This window comes from Lithobates pipiens, unplaced genomic scaffold (genome assembly GCF_037356315.1).
Source record: "Lithobates pipiens isolate NorthernLeopardFrog02 unplaced genomic scaffold, aLitPip1_a1.2 Scaffold_13, whole genome shotgun sequence".
Taxonomy (NCBI): domain Eukaryota; kingdom Metazoa; phylum Chordata; class Amphibia; order Anura; family Ranidae; genus Lithobates; species Lithobates pipiens.
The window spans coordinates 463418817-463433798 of NW_027507718.1; the positions used below are offsets into that span (position 1 = coordinate 463418817).

At 40.2% G+C, this 14982-nt stretch overlaps 1 protein-coding gene across 2 annotated transcripts in view; it reads left to right on the forward strand.

Moving 5' to 3' along the window:
* SORCS2 (sortilin related VPS10 domain containing receptor 2) overlaps positions 1 to 14982 on the forward strand; it is a 1283650-nt gene that overhangs the window by 1237265 nt on the left and 31403 nt on the right. For both annotated transcript variants that reach the window (XM_077477839.1, XM_077477840.1), the window contains exons 24-26: positions 4754 to 4853; positions 8462 to 8564; positions 10530 to 10687. In XM_077477839.1, the coding sequence (XP_077333965.1) occupies positions 4754 to 4853; positions 8462 to 8564; positions 10530 to 10687 (361 nt within the window). The remainder of the gene's footprint in view (positions 1 to 4753; positions 4854 to 8461; positions 8565 to 10529; positions 10688 to 14982) is intronic.

Consider the following 14982-nt stretch of genomic DNA (forward strand, 5'->3'; position numbering starts at 1 on the left):
GTTCTCAACCCCTGTCCTCAGGACCCACTAACAGGCCAGATTTTAAGTATTACTTTGGGGAGATACAGACTAGAATACTGCAATCACTGAGCAGCAAATTATATCACCTGTGATGTATTTCAGTTATCCTGCAAACCTGGCCTGTTAGTGGGCCCTGAGGACAGGAGCTGAGGACCACCGCCCTAAGGGCTCATTCAAACAGGCACTGAGACAGCTCCTCTATGCTGTGCCACTTTTTGCTGCATCTGCATCCACCAGAGAGCTTCAACTAGAAGTGGGTGCACACATCTGAATACAGACACTATGCATTTGAATACATGCATCCCCTCCTGTCTGCATGTCAAATTTTGACATTTGACTATGACCATGCAGCTGCTGCATCCCATTTGCATCCAAAACAATCTGCACTGCTGTGATCAACAGGAGAAATACAACCAAACAGGATTTGACTGTACTTCTCTTTTAATAAATCTATCACACGACCTGTCTCTCTGCTCCTGTTTGGCATTACTTGCAACAATTGATAAATGTCCCCATTTATGTTGTGAACTCACCCTCCAGGGCCCAGGCAGGCTCTTCCTCAGCCCAGGCTTTAAATCTTGGCTCTTTCTCCCTGAAGCTGGAAGATCCTTTACACACCTAGTCCATAGGGCCTCCACGATCACCCTCTCATAGTCCAGGGCCTCCGGACACTTACTGCCCTAGTCCAGAGCCTCCAGACACCCCTATCCTAATCTAGGACCTCCAGGCATTCCCTCACCTAGTCCAGTACCCCCCCCCAGCCTTTGCCACACCAACCACCATTTTCAAGTCAATGGCCTCCTCTGCACCCACCCCCCTAGTCCAGGGCCTCCTCTGCACTCCTCTCCTAGTCCAAGGCCTGCTCTACAGCCCAACCCAAGTTCAGAGCCTCCTCTGCACTCTGCTCTCTGAATCCAGGTCCTTTACCACATTAACCCCACTTTTCAGGTCCAGGGCCTTCTCTACACCCCCAGTCCAGGGCCTCCTCTACACGCCTCCCTCAGCCCTTTTTTGAAGCCTTATCTTCTCTGGGATATCTCATGCAGAAAAGACATAGGCTGTTAGGGCACTGGGCAGGACTAGAAGGGAGACCTCACAGCACTCCGCCGGTGGTGCCACTGCTCTAGGATGTCACTGTTCAAGTGTAATGGACAGGCAGAGCCCACTGCATAGTTTGCCAAATACCGGAAAATCAAATAGGAGGGAGACCGCACTGGTGCACTAGCGCTGAATCACCCCTCTGCTCCCACCCAGCCATCCTATAGAAAAGCATTCCAGAGCAACACCACAGCTACTGTTTCTTAGCAACATAGCAAAAGTAGCTGGAGTGTCACTCTGGAATGCATTTCTATAGGGTGGGCAGGTATGCCTTTCTATAAGGTGGGTGATTATCTGGTATTTGGCAAACTATGCAGCGGGCGCTGCCTGTCCATTACACGTAATTGGGCGGCATTGACACCCTTAGAGCAGCAGTTCCCAGTGCGGGTGGGGATGACACTCCTGGCAGCGCCCCCCCTAGATGCGTCACCTGGGGCAGGCACCCCGCCCCCCCTGGTTTCGGCCCTGACTGCCACAGTTCATGCAATGTTCTTAAACATGTTCTATTTTTTTATTGAAAGAGACACCAAGTTAACAACCAATATACTGTTGAAGTATACTCATCAGAAACCTGTTACAGTATCTAAGACTAACACCATAAAGCTCAGTAAACAAATTCCTTTATTCAGCAATGTCTAGTCTGGACTTCTATAGCAGCCCCTCTAAAACAGGGTACTGTGGCACCCTGCAGTGCCTTCTCTGTTCTTCAGGGGTGCCTTGGCATAATGTCAAAACATTGCCCAAAAGTTGTCAACAAGCCAACGGGGGGATCAAGCCTGCCTTTTTGTTACACAAAGCCACAGGTTTTTATTGCCCAGCATTACAATCTTGGGCACCGTGTGGGTCAGCTGCTGGCAACATAACACCCAACATCTCAGATTGATAAGAGCATGAGGGGCCTGAGGATGTACTTGTTTGCCCTTCCCCTGCCCATCTCCATCAGCACTGGGGTCACATCAGCTGAATAAGGGAGAGAAACTGACAGAGAAGAGTAATGCTAGATTACTAGTCAGTACCAATGTGTATAGTTATATTATTGTAAATCACCCCTAATGTTGGGTTCCTACATGTTTGGATGTTGCTGCATTATATAATTAGTTTTTTTACATTTTAGAATGGATTGCCTCGAGATTGGCCTGAATTTAAAAGGGTGCCTTGAGTGAAAAAAGTTAGAGAAACACTGTTCGATAGAAAAGTTAAACGCATGTTCCTGCAGTAATTTCTAATGGGGAAGTAGGTTTACTGTTATGGTGTTATTGAAGTGAGCGAGAGAGAACATATATGTAAAAAGAAGGATGAGCAGCCAGTTTGATAGAGGGAGTGATGATGGCTGGTCACAGAGGCTCCGGTCAGAAGGGTGGATAGATGACTGATTGATATTTCCTTCTCAGCACTGGGAACCCTATCTTATGACCCCCTGCAGGACAGATATTCCCAGGGACCTGGCCTGGACCATAAGTATACAAGGCCATGTAAGGTGTTTAGTGGATTCCTTTAAAGTCTTCAGGCTGAGAGCAAAGTGAATTGAATAGAACTGGTGGAGGGTAACGGATGTTCTGCACTGTTTCCCTGAGAATGTCTCCTCCATATTGTAGCTGGGACAGGGCTCCCTGGTGTTTTTTACGACAATATTTTCCTTCTGGGATGAAGCCTGACGAGGTGGTCTACTCAGTCGCCATAAGGGGCCATAATTCACACTTCAACTAAACAAATATACACAAAGTTGGTCGGCATGCAGCTTCAGTGTTGCTAACAAATCAGACAACAGCACCAAAAAAAGGGTAATTTGGAGGAGGCTGAAAGCCATATAATGTGTTTTTTTGGGATTAAGTTTTTTTTAAACCAATTTTAGTGTCACGTTAATGCTAGAGGATGTCCCAGATTCAGGGCAGTTGTAGCTCAATACTCTTCCTTGGAAGTGATACACGTTATCCCAGCAGAGTAGTTTTTTTAAAGCCCTTCAAAAATGTTGTGCTTGAAAGCTGAAATTGCCGTTTGAAGCTGATAAATTAATTAAACCAGCCATTAATATTGTGCACACTAGGCAGGAATTATTCAATGCAAACAGCACCTTCTCATTTGTAAACTATGTTCTCAAAAAACATTTTTTAGTGAAGATTAATGGAATGCTTGTTGTTGCTGATAAGAGGCTGAATAGATGCAAAGCTTTGTTTTCCCTCATCCTGCCATAATTATGTTTTGATTGCGGAATTATGTTGTTGAAACGACGCTGTTACCTAAATGAATTAACACTCTATCTTGCAATGATATTGTTTTAAGTAATTATTTTTAAATCGATGGAAAGATGAATGTCTGGATTTGTGTTTTGCTTTGGAGTGCCATGTGAAGTTTTTCTATTTCCTTTCACAGACTACTGATAAATTTAATTAAAGATGGTAGATAATTAATTTGCTTTACAGGCTTTCACTTTTACTGCCTGTGTATTGCAGATATCAATTTCAATTTGCACAGTAGTATTAGAAATAATATATAATGTGTGATGCTTGTTTTCTTTCATGTCTTTTCTGTTTTATTTCTTCTTTGAGTGGATTTTGTTTTGCTTCTTTACCATTTGACGCACAGAAAAATGAAGTGTGGGTCTCATCAATGGCACCGGGGCTAAATGTTTTGTGTACAGAGGTGTAATAACGGAAAAAAATGCTTTCAAAGCACTATAGCTTTTTAAAGTAGCCAAAGGTATTAAGAACTTTGAAAATAAAACATATAAACATTGCAAAGTTTGCTCTATAACTGCAGATCGAGAATATGGAAGCCTTTTATTCAACAGTCAGGACTTTTTCTGACGCCCTGCCAGAGCACCGCTCCAGTGTGAAAGCCCTCAGGATTTCACACTGGAGACAATAGAGCAGCTGTTTGAGGGCCGATGGCAGGCACTATTTTTAACGCTATAGCGCCTGCAAAACGCCCTCAGTGTAAAAGGGGTCTTAATGTCACCGGCTTAGCCGGCACCGCTAATCATCATTGTGTTCTACTCGCAGGGAGGCCTTCCTGCTGACAGAACGCAATAGCTCTGCAGGAGGAATTCCCCCTTCAACACTAACTGTGTTGATGAGGTAATCAAGCTAATTTTTTTCCTTCCACCCATGGATTGCATAATCTATGGCCTGCGCTATACTTTTTCCTGGTCTGAAGACATTTGTCCCTCTGCACTGTAGATACATTTATGTAGAGGCTGCTTCCTTCTAGCAGCTTGTATTCTCTAGTGATTACAAGAGTGCACTGCAGTACATTAATAATTATTTATTTGACCTTCTAGCACTCAAATTATTAATTAAAGCAGGTTTATAAATAGATGATCTCCTTGTTCTCAGTTCCTATAGCTAAAGACAGACCCTGGCCTGCAAAGATGCCTCCTCAAGAAAATAAAAAGTCAAAGGGTTATATTTTTAAAGTTGCCAGCTTTGCAAAAATTAGTCCTTCATAATTAAAATACACATCAAAATATTACACTTGGTAACTTCCATACTATGGAGACAATTATATTTTCTAAAATCATATCTGAATTGAGACATCCAACATGTAAATGATTGCTTTAAGTCACAATTTGTTCTGTATTGAACTGTTTATGTATGGCATTATATGCTTTTTTATGTTTACCCATTTTACTTTTTAGAGGATAGCGGCAATAAAACAAGCACTGAACTCGCACAATATCACGTTTTTCCTGAGAGGTGGATTTTGGGTTTTAGTGACATTGAGCGATTCTGTTTTAGGTAATGTCTCATGTCTTTTAAAATTCTTCAATGTAATGACCATTTTTTTTTAGCATGCATTTAATATTTGCAATGACGGAAAATAAAAATGTATTTAACGTGTAACTAAAGGCAATTTTTTTATATTTTTTTTAAGTTTTGCATAGAGCAGAGAGGGATTAGAACAGCTGTCAGTTTTTATTGCTGTCTGTGTCACCATTAGGGAAATTCATCCTCTGTATTTGTCCTATTAACTGTTATAATTAAAAACGAAAGTAAAATAAAACCCCAGGATTTGGGTTCTGGTGTACCTGGTAACACTGGGATCCCCTCACTTTGGAGGGATTTCTTCTCATGTCCTGTTTGGACAGGGAGTGAAGTGAAATTTCCCCAAACAGCTAAATGTACAAATTGAATACACACAAGGTAGCTATTCTACTTACCAAATATAAGGTAATATCTATGTCCAGTCAGTTATAGTTACATAGTTACATAGTAGGTGAGGTTGAAAAAAGACATAAGACCATCAAGTCCAACTTATGTGTGTGATTATATGTCAGTATTACATTGTATATCCCTGTATGTTGTGGTCGTTCAGGTGCTTATCTAATAGTTTCTTGAAACTATCAATGCCCCTCGCTGAGACCACCGCCTGTGAAAGAGAATTCCACATCCTTGTCGCTCTTACAGTAAAGAACCCTCTACAAAGTTTAAGGTTAAACCTCTTTTCTTGTTTCTTGTGGCCACAATTCTTGTTAAACTCCCTTATTGCATTAAAAAAATATTTAATAATGTATTAATGAATACCAAGCTGCAATAATTTGTGTCTTTTATATCTGCCTAGAGTTCAGCTTTAACCCCCAGTATGCTTAACGCGCAACTGTGAAGCTATTCATTTATGATTTCAGATGTGCAGAGTCGAGCTATATGCTCATTAACAGGATTTCTTAGATTTCAAAGGACTGCTGACATGACAGGAAGTCCTTTTCTTTTGTTTGACTCTTTGGAAAGGACACAAGATCCCAGGGAAGCAAAAGTTGATTGAGAGGTCTTCTATTTATCATTGTATTTCATTTCCTAATGATGCAAGCCTTCAGTGATATAAATTAAACATTTAAAACTGAATAAGCCAGAAAGGTAATCTGAACTAGGCTAAAGTCTTGCAAGTCTTGACTTACTAAACAGTGGTAGCATATATCATATCTTTTACCCATCAGATTAAGCAGGTCTGGCTAAACTTCATAAGAGTAGAGTACCAACCGTGGCAGCCAGTCCATAAGGGGCACAGGGACGCCTCCCCTTAATCCATGCGCCTGGCCCCTAATCTACATACAGGTTGTCGGACGCATGGATTCCAATGGGGGTTTTTCTTTTTTTTTTAAGACGATTAGACCTCGAGGCTCTAATAGGCTTCAAAAAAGGGTGGACTCGGGGCACAAAGCATTGCACCCTGAGCCCACCCAGTTGTGTGACAATAGCGAATTAATAATCACTATTGGAAAACAGGATTGTAGGCGCTGCAACCTTCCTATATAAAAGCCCCGCCAGGTGCTCAGACCTTGGGGCTGCTGACACCTCCAATGTTCCAGAATAAGGAAAGGGATGGCCGGCACTTAGAATGACATCCAAAATGGTATTTCTTTATTAAATACATGTGCAAAGCTGTAAAACAGCCTACGCATTTCAGACGTTAATCCTTAGTAGGAGTGTCAACCATCCCTTTCCCTAGTATTCACTATTGCCCTCCTGATTCTCCTCCAATTGGCCATGGAGTCTTAGGACCCACTTCCTGTTTGGCCAGGAGGAGATGGCCCCCGAAGCAAGGGAAAAACGATAATGGGAACAATGTGTGCAGCATCACCTGCAGCCGCATCCAGCACTCCCCAGCTTGGGCAGTGGAGGGAGAAGGAGGGGAGATCAGAATGTCATCCTGGCCAGGACTTGTCACTTGCCTCCTAAGGTAAGAAGGCCTCTGACCACTGACTTCCCGTTTGTCCGTCTCCCGCCTGTCTTGCCGCCCCCCCCCCCCCCCCCCAAAAAAAATTGAGCACTAGCTGCCACTGAGTACCAAGAAATTCTTTAAATACCGCTGATGTCCTGTAATATTATGGGGCCATGCTGGATTTGGTCCTTTTTTATATGATTTATTTAATTGAAAAATGCACCCAAGACATTCCAGCATACTGGCTCCCTACTATGCTAATAGATAATTACTTAAAGTGTTACTAAACCCAGGACCATGCATTCACTATATCTGGTCTCCCACAGTACACAAGTGGAAATGCAATTATTTTAGTAAAGTAAGTATGGTAAAGTATATAGCAATCTTGTGACTTCTATCAGTGCCTGATTAAAACTTGTATGAGGAGATTTCATACTGCACTGACTGTCCTATCAGGATGCAGGACCCCTGACCCTCTGCCTGGACAGTGCTGATCGGCCCTGTGATGATCACATGCACTCCCCCAAGAAAAAAAAACTCTCTAGTTATACACACCAAACTGAGCATATGCAGCATGACTCCAGTAATTATGTCTTATCTGGACATGTTTTGGGGGCAATGCAAGAAGGGGATACAGGATAAAATAGCCTTTTTACACAATGCAGAGGATTGATCCCTTCGGTTCCACGGCGAGTATAACAAGCATGCCTTTAGTAAGTTTAGTAACACTTTAAGGAAGCATTGTAATAACTCTCTTCTACACTGATACCAGCTCATATCTCCAGCAGCATTGTACTAGTAACCCAAGAGGAAATGACCCAAAAACTGCATACGTTTCCCCCACTCAGAAACAGCAGGTTCATGCTAAAGGAGAGAAGTGGGAGTTCTTTGGGTAGTCAAACCACTAGAGGCAGGTCAATTGTCCACCCCCACCCTGGTAGGAGATGGTTTGTTGTCTACCTCCTGATCCTACTAGTAGGTTATTTTTCACTTTTGATGAACTGTTGTGGATTGCTATCAAGTCAATGCTATCAATGCAAGTAATCAAAAGAAAGGAAACGCCAAAACTCTTGGATAGGGTAGGGAAAGGTGCCCTTTTGTCAGTTCTTTATTGCAGTCTATTCCCCTGCAAGAGAGAATCATCCCTATTTTTGTCTTGAAGACCACTGTTACTAGAACAGAAAATTAGGAACATTCTAAAATTTTTTAGTCATCACCTGATCCTTTGACAACTCATTAACATGTGAATTACATTGACTGTGGGATGATTTCCTCTTATTTCCTGTTGCTCCTCCAGAACAAGAAGAGAAGGGCAATCCCCCAAGCAAGACACAGGAAGAAAATAAAAAACCCAAGAGTTTTACTACTTCCTTACTATGTCTAATAAAAAAAAGTTTTGGCTTGACATACACACTAATTAAAAAAAAATTCATTATTGATACAGAAAATTGCCTGCAATAAAAAACAAAGCAAAAAAAAAACACTGTGCATTTACCAAATAAACAGTATTTTAACTAACTGTGAACATGAATGGCTTTTTTTTTTGTTGCTGATCAAGACTTTTGTGCATCCCTATATTTATTATGAAGCCTATGGACAGTTGTGTATAGCAGCAGAGATGTCAGTCCACATCGCTACCAATAGTTTGCCTGCATATATGTGTATCTAATCAGTGTTCTCTTTACAGACTCTCGGGTCATTGGAGGAACTGGAGGGTATTGGGCTATAGTTGTCATCTTCTCAATATTCATCGTAGCGGTTGGTGCCTTCATCCTATATAAGTTCAAAAGGCAAGTCCAAAACAGATTCTGCAATAAAAATTACATTAAAAACAGTTGTTTTTGTTATAGGTTAAAAATGATTGATGTCCATAACCTCTTATATCATCGGCTTCAATCAATGCCCCATATGAGCTCAATCATCGAATCTGTGTCTTGCTCTACTGTGCTTGCCTTGCAGTACATTTATAAATAATAAAGACCAATTATATTAGTTAGTTTAACAGGGATCCATCCTTTATTATATATTAAGTTCAGATGTAAACAATATTTTGTAATTTACACTTCTGCAGGGAATAGTTGTTAAGGTCGTTGCCTGATATGCCAGTGTTCTTGTTGTGGCAAGAATATAAAACTGAATAGCTTGACCTCAGATTTATTTTCTTAGATAGCCCAGCATGCACAGTACACATTGAAGCTTAGTAGCATCCTGTATTAAAAGCTATCTGTAAGATGTTAAAGGAATTATTGAAAATGTATAGAAATTAAACATTTAGAAATATTAATAGTAAAATACTGTAAAAAATAATCTTTTGGAAAAGTGAAATATTTTGCACAATTGTTGTCACAATAAGCAGGTATATCCTATTGCACACTTTTACACTTTGAAACAAATTTATGAAGAAAAAAAACAAAATGGTGTATTATAAATTCACTATATGGCTTAATGTACATTCAACATCGAAGAAAGTGGCCATCAGCAAATTCACCAAATATAGAACTACCGTAAATCCAAACCTATAGCCAGTCTGTTCACTTTCAGGAACTGGACAATTGGACATGTTTGTGGTTGTGAATTGTATCACTAACCTTTGTATGTGAAGCACCTAGTATTTTATAAGGTAACATAAAGCAATGAGTGAGAGATTTGTTGAAACATTACAAGGTTAAGAAAATAAGCAAAGTGCAGACTGTGGGGTTGATTTACTAAAACTGGAAAGTGTAAAATCTGGTGAAACTGTGCATGATAGCCAATCCGCTTCTAACTTCAGCTTGTTCAATTAAGCTTTGACAATAAAACCTGGAAACTGATTGGTTTCTTTGCAGAGCTGCACCAGATTTTGCACTCCAGGTTTAGTAAATCAACCCCTGTGTTTCAAAAATGTAATGGCTTCAAACTTAGGAGAGTATAGAAGGTAGGCACTGTCCAAGCGGAATTTTATTATTAAGGATTTTGTGTATTTTAAAATGCAACATTAAAGAGGGTGTGAACTGTGAAATTTGTACCCAAAAAAAGACAAGTAGAGGATAAATGACTAGTCACTAGTATTGCCTGTTGTCTCCCTGCTGCAGGTCATTTTCCCATTACTGACTTATTCTGTACTGTTTCTCTGTATAGAGACTTTCATCTTGGTAGGGGCACAGGGCTTTATTTGTTAAGGAAATGATCAAACAACAGCAGGAGAAATGTGGAAATCAGAGATCTACAGAATGAATGCAGCAGAAGCAGGGAGATTTTTGCCCTACAGGTCATCAGACACAGCTTTCACTCCAGCAAAGAGAACAGTGAGCAGCAGAGTAGTGAGATCACCAAATCATGCTTCATATATTGTGAATCTAGCAGTCATAAGCAGCAGTGCCTTAGATATCATACTACAGATGGCTGTAGGTACAGCAAGTGCAGTGCTATTTTTAAGGCAAATTGAACACAAAAGGTAGATTTTTCAGGGTACAGCTTGGGCATGATTTAGATTTCTAGATGTTCCCTACCTAACCTTTACTTTTTGAGTTCAGGACCACACTAACTTCTGGCCAGAGCTCATCCCCTATACATTTAGCACTATTATGGTGGTTGGGAAATTAAAAAATGTTTAACAGCTGAGCAAATATAAAGGGGGGGCGAGGGAACAGGAGGAGGAGAGAGTCATTCAGGGATACACTTCAGTTTATTCAATTTATGGATAAGCAGCTCCAAGTTTACATGTGACACTAGTAGTCACACTTGATGGGTAAACTTTGTCTTTGTGCCCAACACAGGAAAATGCCCGGCAGGAATGTCTATGCTCAAATGCACAATGAGAAGGAGCAGGAGATGACAAGTCCTGTGAACCACAGCGAGGACACACAGAATATCATCCAAGGAGAAGAGTTCATTGATGATGACTTGGACACACAAACACTAGGAAACGCAAGAGGTAACCGAATGATGAATTTGTTTCTTCCCAACAGGTCTATTGGCCAAAAGATCAATACATGGCTACTTCAAAGAAAGGACTTTTCACTCCACAGCAGCAAATTAACTGACTGACATTAATTTTACAAGCCCCTGTTAGCTCTTGGTTGCCTGCGTTTGGTCACTGAAGTCCTGGGTTCATTTCTTCCAGGGTCACTATGTAGTGAAAATGTATATGTCATTATGCTGTGATTTCCTCTAATTTTGTTCATAATGTATTTGCTTCCATTCAGTTTCATAGCAATAGAATGTGTGTTTGGCAAGAGCAATAGATTATAAGCTCCTCTGGAACAGGGACTAATGTGAAAGCCTCAGTTTTCACTGTAATAAGCTGCAGCATGCTAGCAGTATGTCAGTACAAGAAATAAGTAAATTTTGTACAAAATGGTAAGCTTTTGGAAGGTGCCAATTACCAGTCTGTTCACACACCATTGTATACATCTAGTAAGTAAGATACCAGAGGTAACCCAATGGGTAACCTAATATACTTAATCAAAAGATTACCATTATCAATAACAATTATATTTGCATCTTACATAAACTTGGCTTTAATGATGATAAAGCAATGTTTTAGCTGCACAGTTACTACTATTTTCTGTGCCCTCTTGCTATATATTAAGGGAAAGTGTGAGAGTGAAAATATAGGAGCTGCATTGGAGTAATAAATGTACAGGCTCCAGGACCATCATCCCGATCCTATAGCTTCACTGCTTTGTGAATGTCTGCATTAGCGTAGTCTGTTTCCTGACTTTGGGGGGGGGGGGGGGGGTAGTTAGGATCCAGAGCTATAGGGATGTAAGATACAAGGAAGAATCATTACATGCTTCCCAAATTATTCTAATGTGTATGCAAACTAGAAGAAAGAAAATGGGAACTAAAGATGGAGAGTTTGCCATATTCACCAGTCTGGTTCAAACTATGGTAAAGTAGCTTCAGTACCTAGAACCTAGAGCTGGCAATGTCCAGTGGTGAAAACAAAAATTTTTCCCATTATCCCCATGATCCTTACATTAGCCTAACCCCTTAAGCTGATCCTATCACTTAACTCTCCCATTGAGTGAAGCTGCAAACCTTTCCTAATCAACCCCTAGTAACAATCACTATATCCCCAGCACAGGGTACATTAACATGAACAGTAGGTTGCAAGATAAGAATAAAGAAAATAAGTAGTCATGTGGCATACTTTGTATTTTTGACACCTTGCAACCTCTGTACAACAAAATGAATCCCTTCCATAATAATAAAATGAAATACAAAATAATAATAATATTTACAGAAAAGAAAGCCAGACAGCAAAGACTATAGTGTTCCCTGAAATTGGTGGTCAGTGGAAAAATGTCACTTACATTGATAGTCAGTAGATCAGTGAAATGCTACTTTAAATTGTTGACCAGTGGACTAAGGGCCCTCTTAGATCGGTCAGTGGGAAGAATGCCCTCTTACATGTAACTAAAAAGTTAATTGGTGTCAGTGGTTACCTATCTAAAAGTCAGAAATGTTTTATTCGTCAAGGAACCCTTAGCAACCTCTAGTAGAACCCTAAGGCTCTACAGAACCCTGCTTGAGAAAGGCTGCATGGGTCTCAGAGACGTGTAAATGGACTGTAAAACATTTTGGTGACAATTTGTCTGCCAAAGTTTGTTACTATTTGCTTTTTTTAAATTTGTAACATGAAGATACATCATTCCCTGGAATTCCTAAAGACTGATGCAGGAAGATTTTATGAAAGTGCCTCTCTTCTAAAAGTGGTGAAGAATGTGCCAAATTCATGTACCTGTCTAGAACTTGTACTTGGCTCATGCTGCACCACTTTTAGAATGAAATTGAGACACTTTCGCAAAATCTGCCTGAGACAACTTTCCCCTCTGTATATCAAAAGAGAGTTGGTCTTAGCTAGCTCTATCTTTACATTTGGTCCATTCAATGCAACACAAATTGAAAGTGGTGCATTTTAGAACTATCTGGATTTGGTGCAGGAGTTGCTGTCAGAACCAAAAGTATCACAAATGCTTCATAAATTTGGCACAATGCATTAACAAGACGGAATAATGCCAGAAATGTGGTGCAGCAGCTTTATTGATTCCCCATTGTTTTTTTTTTGTTTGTTTGTTCTAATTAATATCTATGGACCATGCTAAATGTTCATAGAATTTGGGTAGAGTTATTTCCTTGTATGGAAACAGGTAGGTGACTTTGTTCTACTTTGCTGTTTCTTTGACTCCACAACTGAATTGTTTTGTTGTAAAATCTAGAAGCCTTACACTTTTATTGCAGATACATATTCCTTGGTATAATAAAACAACTTCAAATCCTCCAACCTTCCTTTTTCACTGTAGTGCAGTATATTTTGTTATAACAATAAGAATTAAGCTATTTACCCATAACCGTTTTATTATGATAGCTCTAATATCTCTTCCAATAAAAGGTAATTACTGATATTTTTCTGTACACATTAGAGAAGGCTGCTCACCCAGGATAGAGTTCTGCTCTCAAATTGCGATATGTTTTGTGGCTTACATTCAGCATTTTTGCTACATTATTTTATGGAATCAAAACATGAAATTCATAGCTTGGTTTTATTCCTTTTTAAAGGGCCACTAAAGTTAAAGAGCTTTGCACGAAAGGTTACAAAATCCTACTATAGTATGGAGAATTATACTTTCCAAGCTTACAATAGCTCTGTGTTGTGATCTACCAAATACCTTACAGCCGCTGTATTTTATCCTTCTAATCCCAAAAATACAGTGAATGTGAGGTGAAAGGATTGTCACGTTTTATCAGCCTAAGACGACTTTCTGAATGTTTTTATGCCCAGATATTTCCCAGCATGCTTCAAATCTATTCAATGCTATTTGTTTTTCATGCATTTATATATTTAAATTAGCAATTGGAATAAAATATGTATTATCCACTTTTATATTTCAAATATTTGGAGTTTAAGGGATACTCTTTATTGGCTAACTTAGGTATCACGTTTTTAAGTTATTAACCCCTTTATGACAGCTATAGACACATATGCAGTTGCAGGGCAGATAGGCCTTAATACAGGCAAAGTTATGACCCAGCTTTCACAAACAGCTCACAATCGGGATGCGGTAGGATGTGATCCTGATGACAGCAGCACTGTGCAGCCAATCACAGTGCTGCACAATCTGGACCCCCTCTTACCTACAATGGGCGTCAAAGCCCATTTAAAGCACCAGCTCCTGTTAGTGTAAAAGTGTAAAGATGCAAGCTTTCAAGATGCCTTAGATCCCATCTTCATGCTTTATAAAGCCTGTATGTCAAGTATAAAACCTAAAGAAGAAATCGAAGGCATCCCAAAAGCTTGCATCTTTAATTTTAGTAATAATCTTAACCTATTATTATACAGGATTTATATAACACCAACAGTTTGTGCAGCACTTTACAATGTGAGGGCAGACAGTACAGTTACAATACTATTCAATACAGGAGGAATCAGAGGGCCCTACTCGTTAGAGCTTACAATCTAAAAGGAAGTGTCAATTGATACAGAAGCTAATAAATGGGGGGGGGGGGTGAGCTGATGGAGAAAATAAAATTACAGTTATTAGGTGGAAGCAGGATAGGCTCTGGAGATAATTTTTTTCAGGGATCACTTAAGAGTGGATAGACTAGGAAATAGTCAGTCAGATTGAGGTCAGGAATTCCAAAGGATAGGAGAGGCTCTAGAGAAGTCCTGGAGGGTAGCATGGGAGGCGGTGACGAAGGAACTAGAGAGCAGGAGGTTTTGGGAGGAACAAAGAGAACGATTTGGTTGGTATTTTGAGACTAGGTTAGTGATGTAGCTAGGGGCCAAATTGTGGAAGGCTTTGTAAGTTATTGTTAGTATTTAGTATTGTTAGTATGGTAGCAGCATTTATGATGGACTGAATAGGGGATAGCCTATGTAAGGGTAAGCCAATGAGGAGGGAGTTGCAGTAGTCAAGGTGAGAGATAACAAGGGAGTGGATTAGGAGCTTTGTGTTGTTATTGGTTATGAAGGGGTGCATTTTGGAGATGTTGCAGAGGTTGGAGCGGCAAGCTTTGGAAAGTGAATGGATGTGGGGCTGAATGGAGAGTTCAGAATCTAGGACTACACCTAGAACCCTGGCATGCGGGGAGGGGTTGATGGTTATGCCATTGATCTTTTCAGAGAAGTCAGGGGAAAGGGCACTTGGGGGAGGAAATATTATGAGCTTGGTTTTGGAGAGGTTGAGTTCGAGGAAGTGGTGTGACATCCAAATGTCGGTCTGT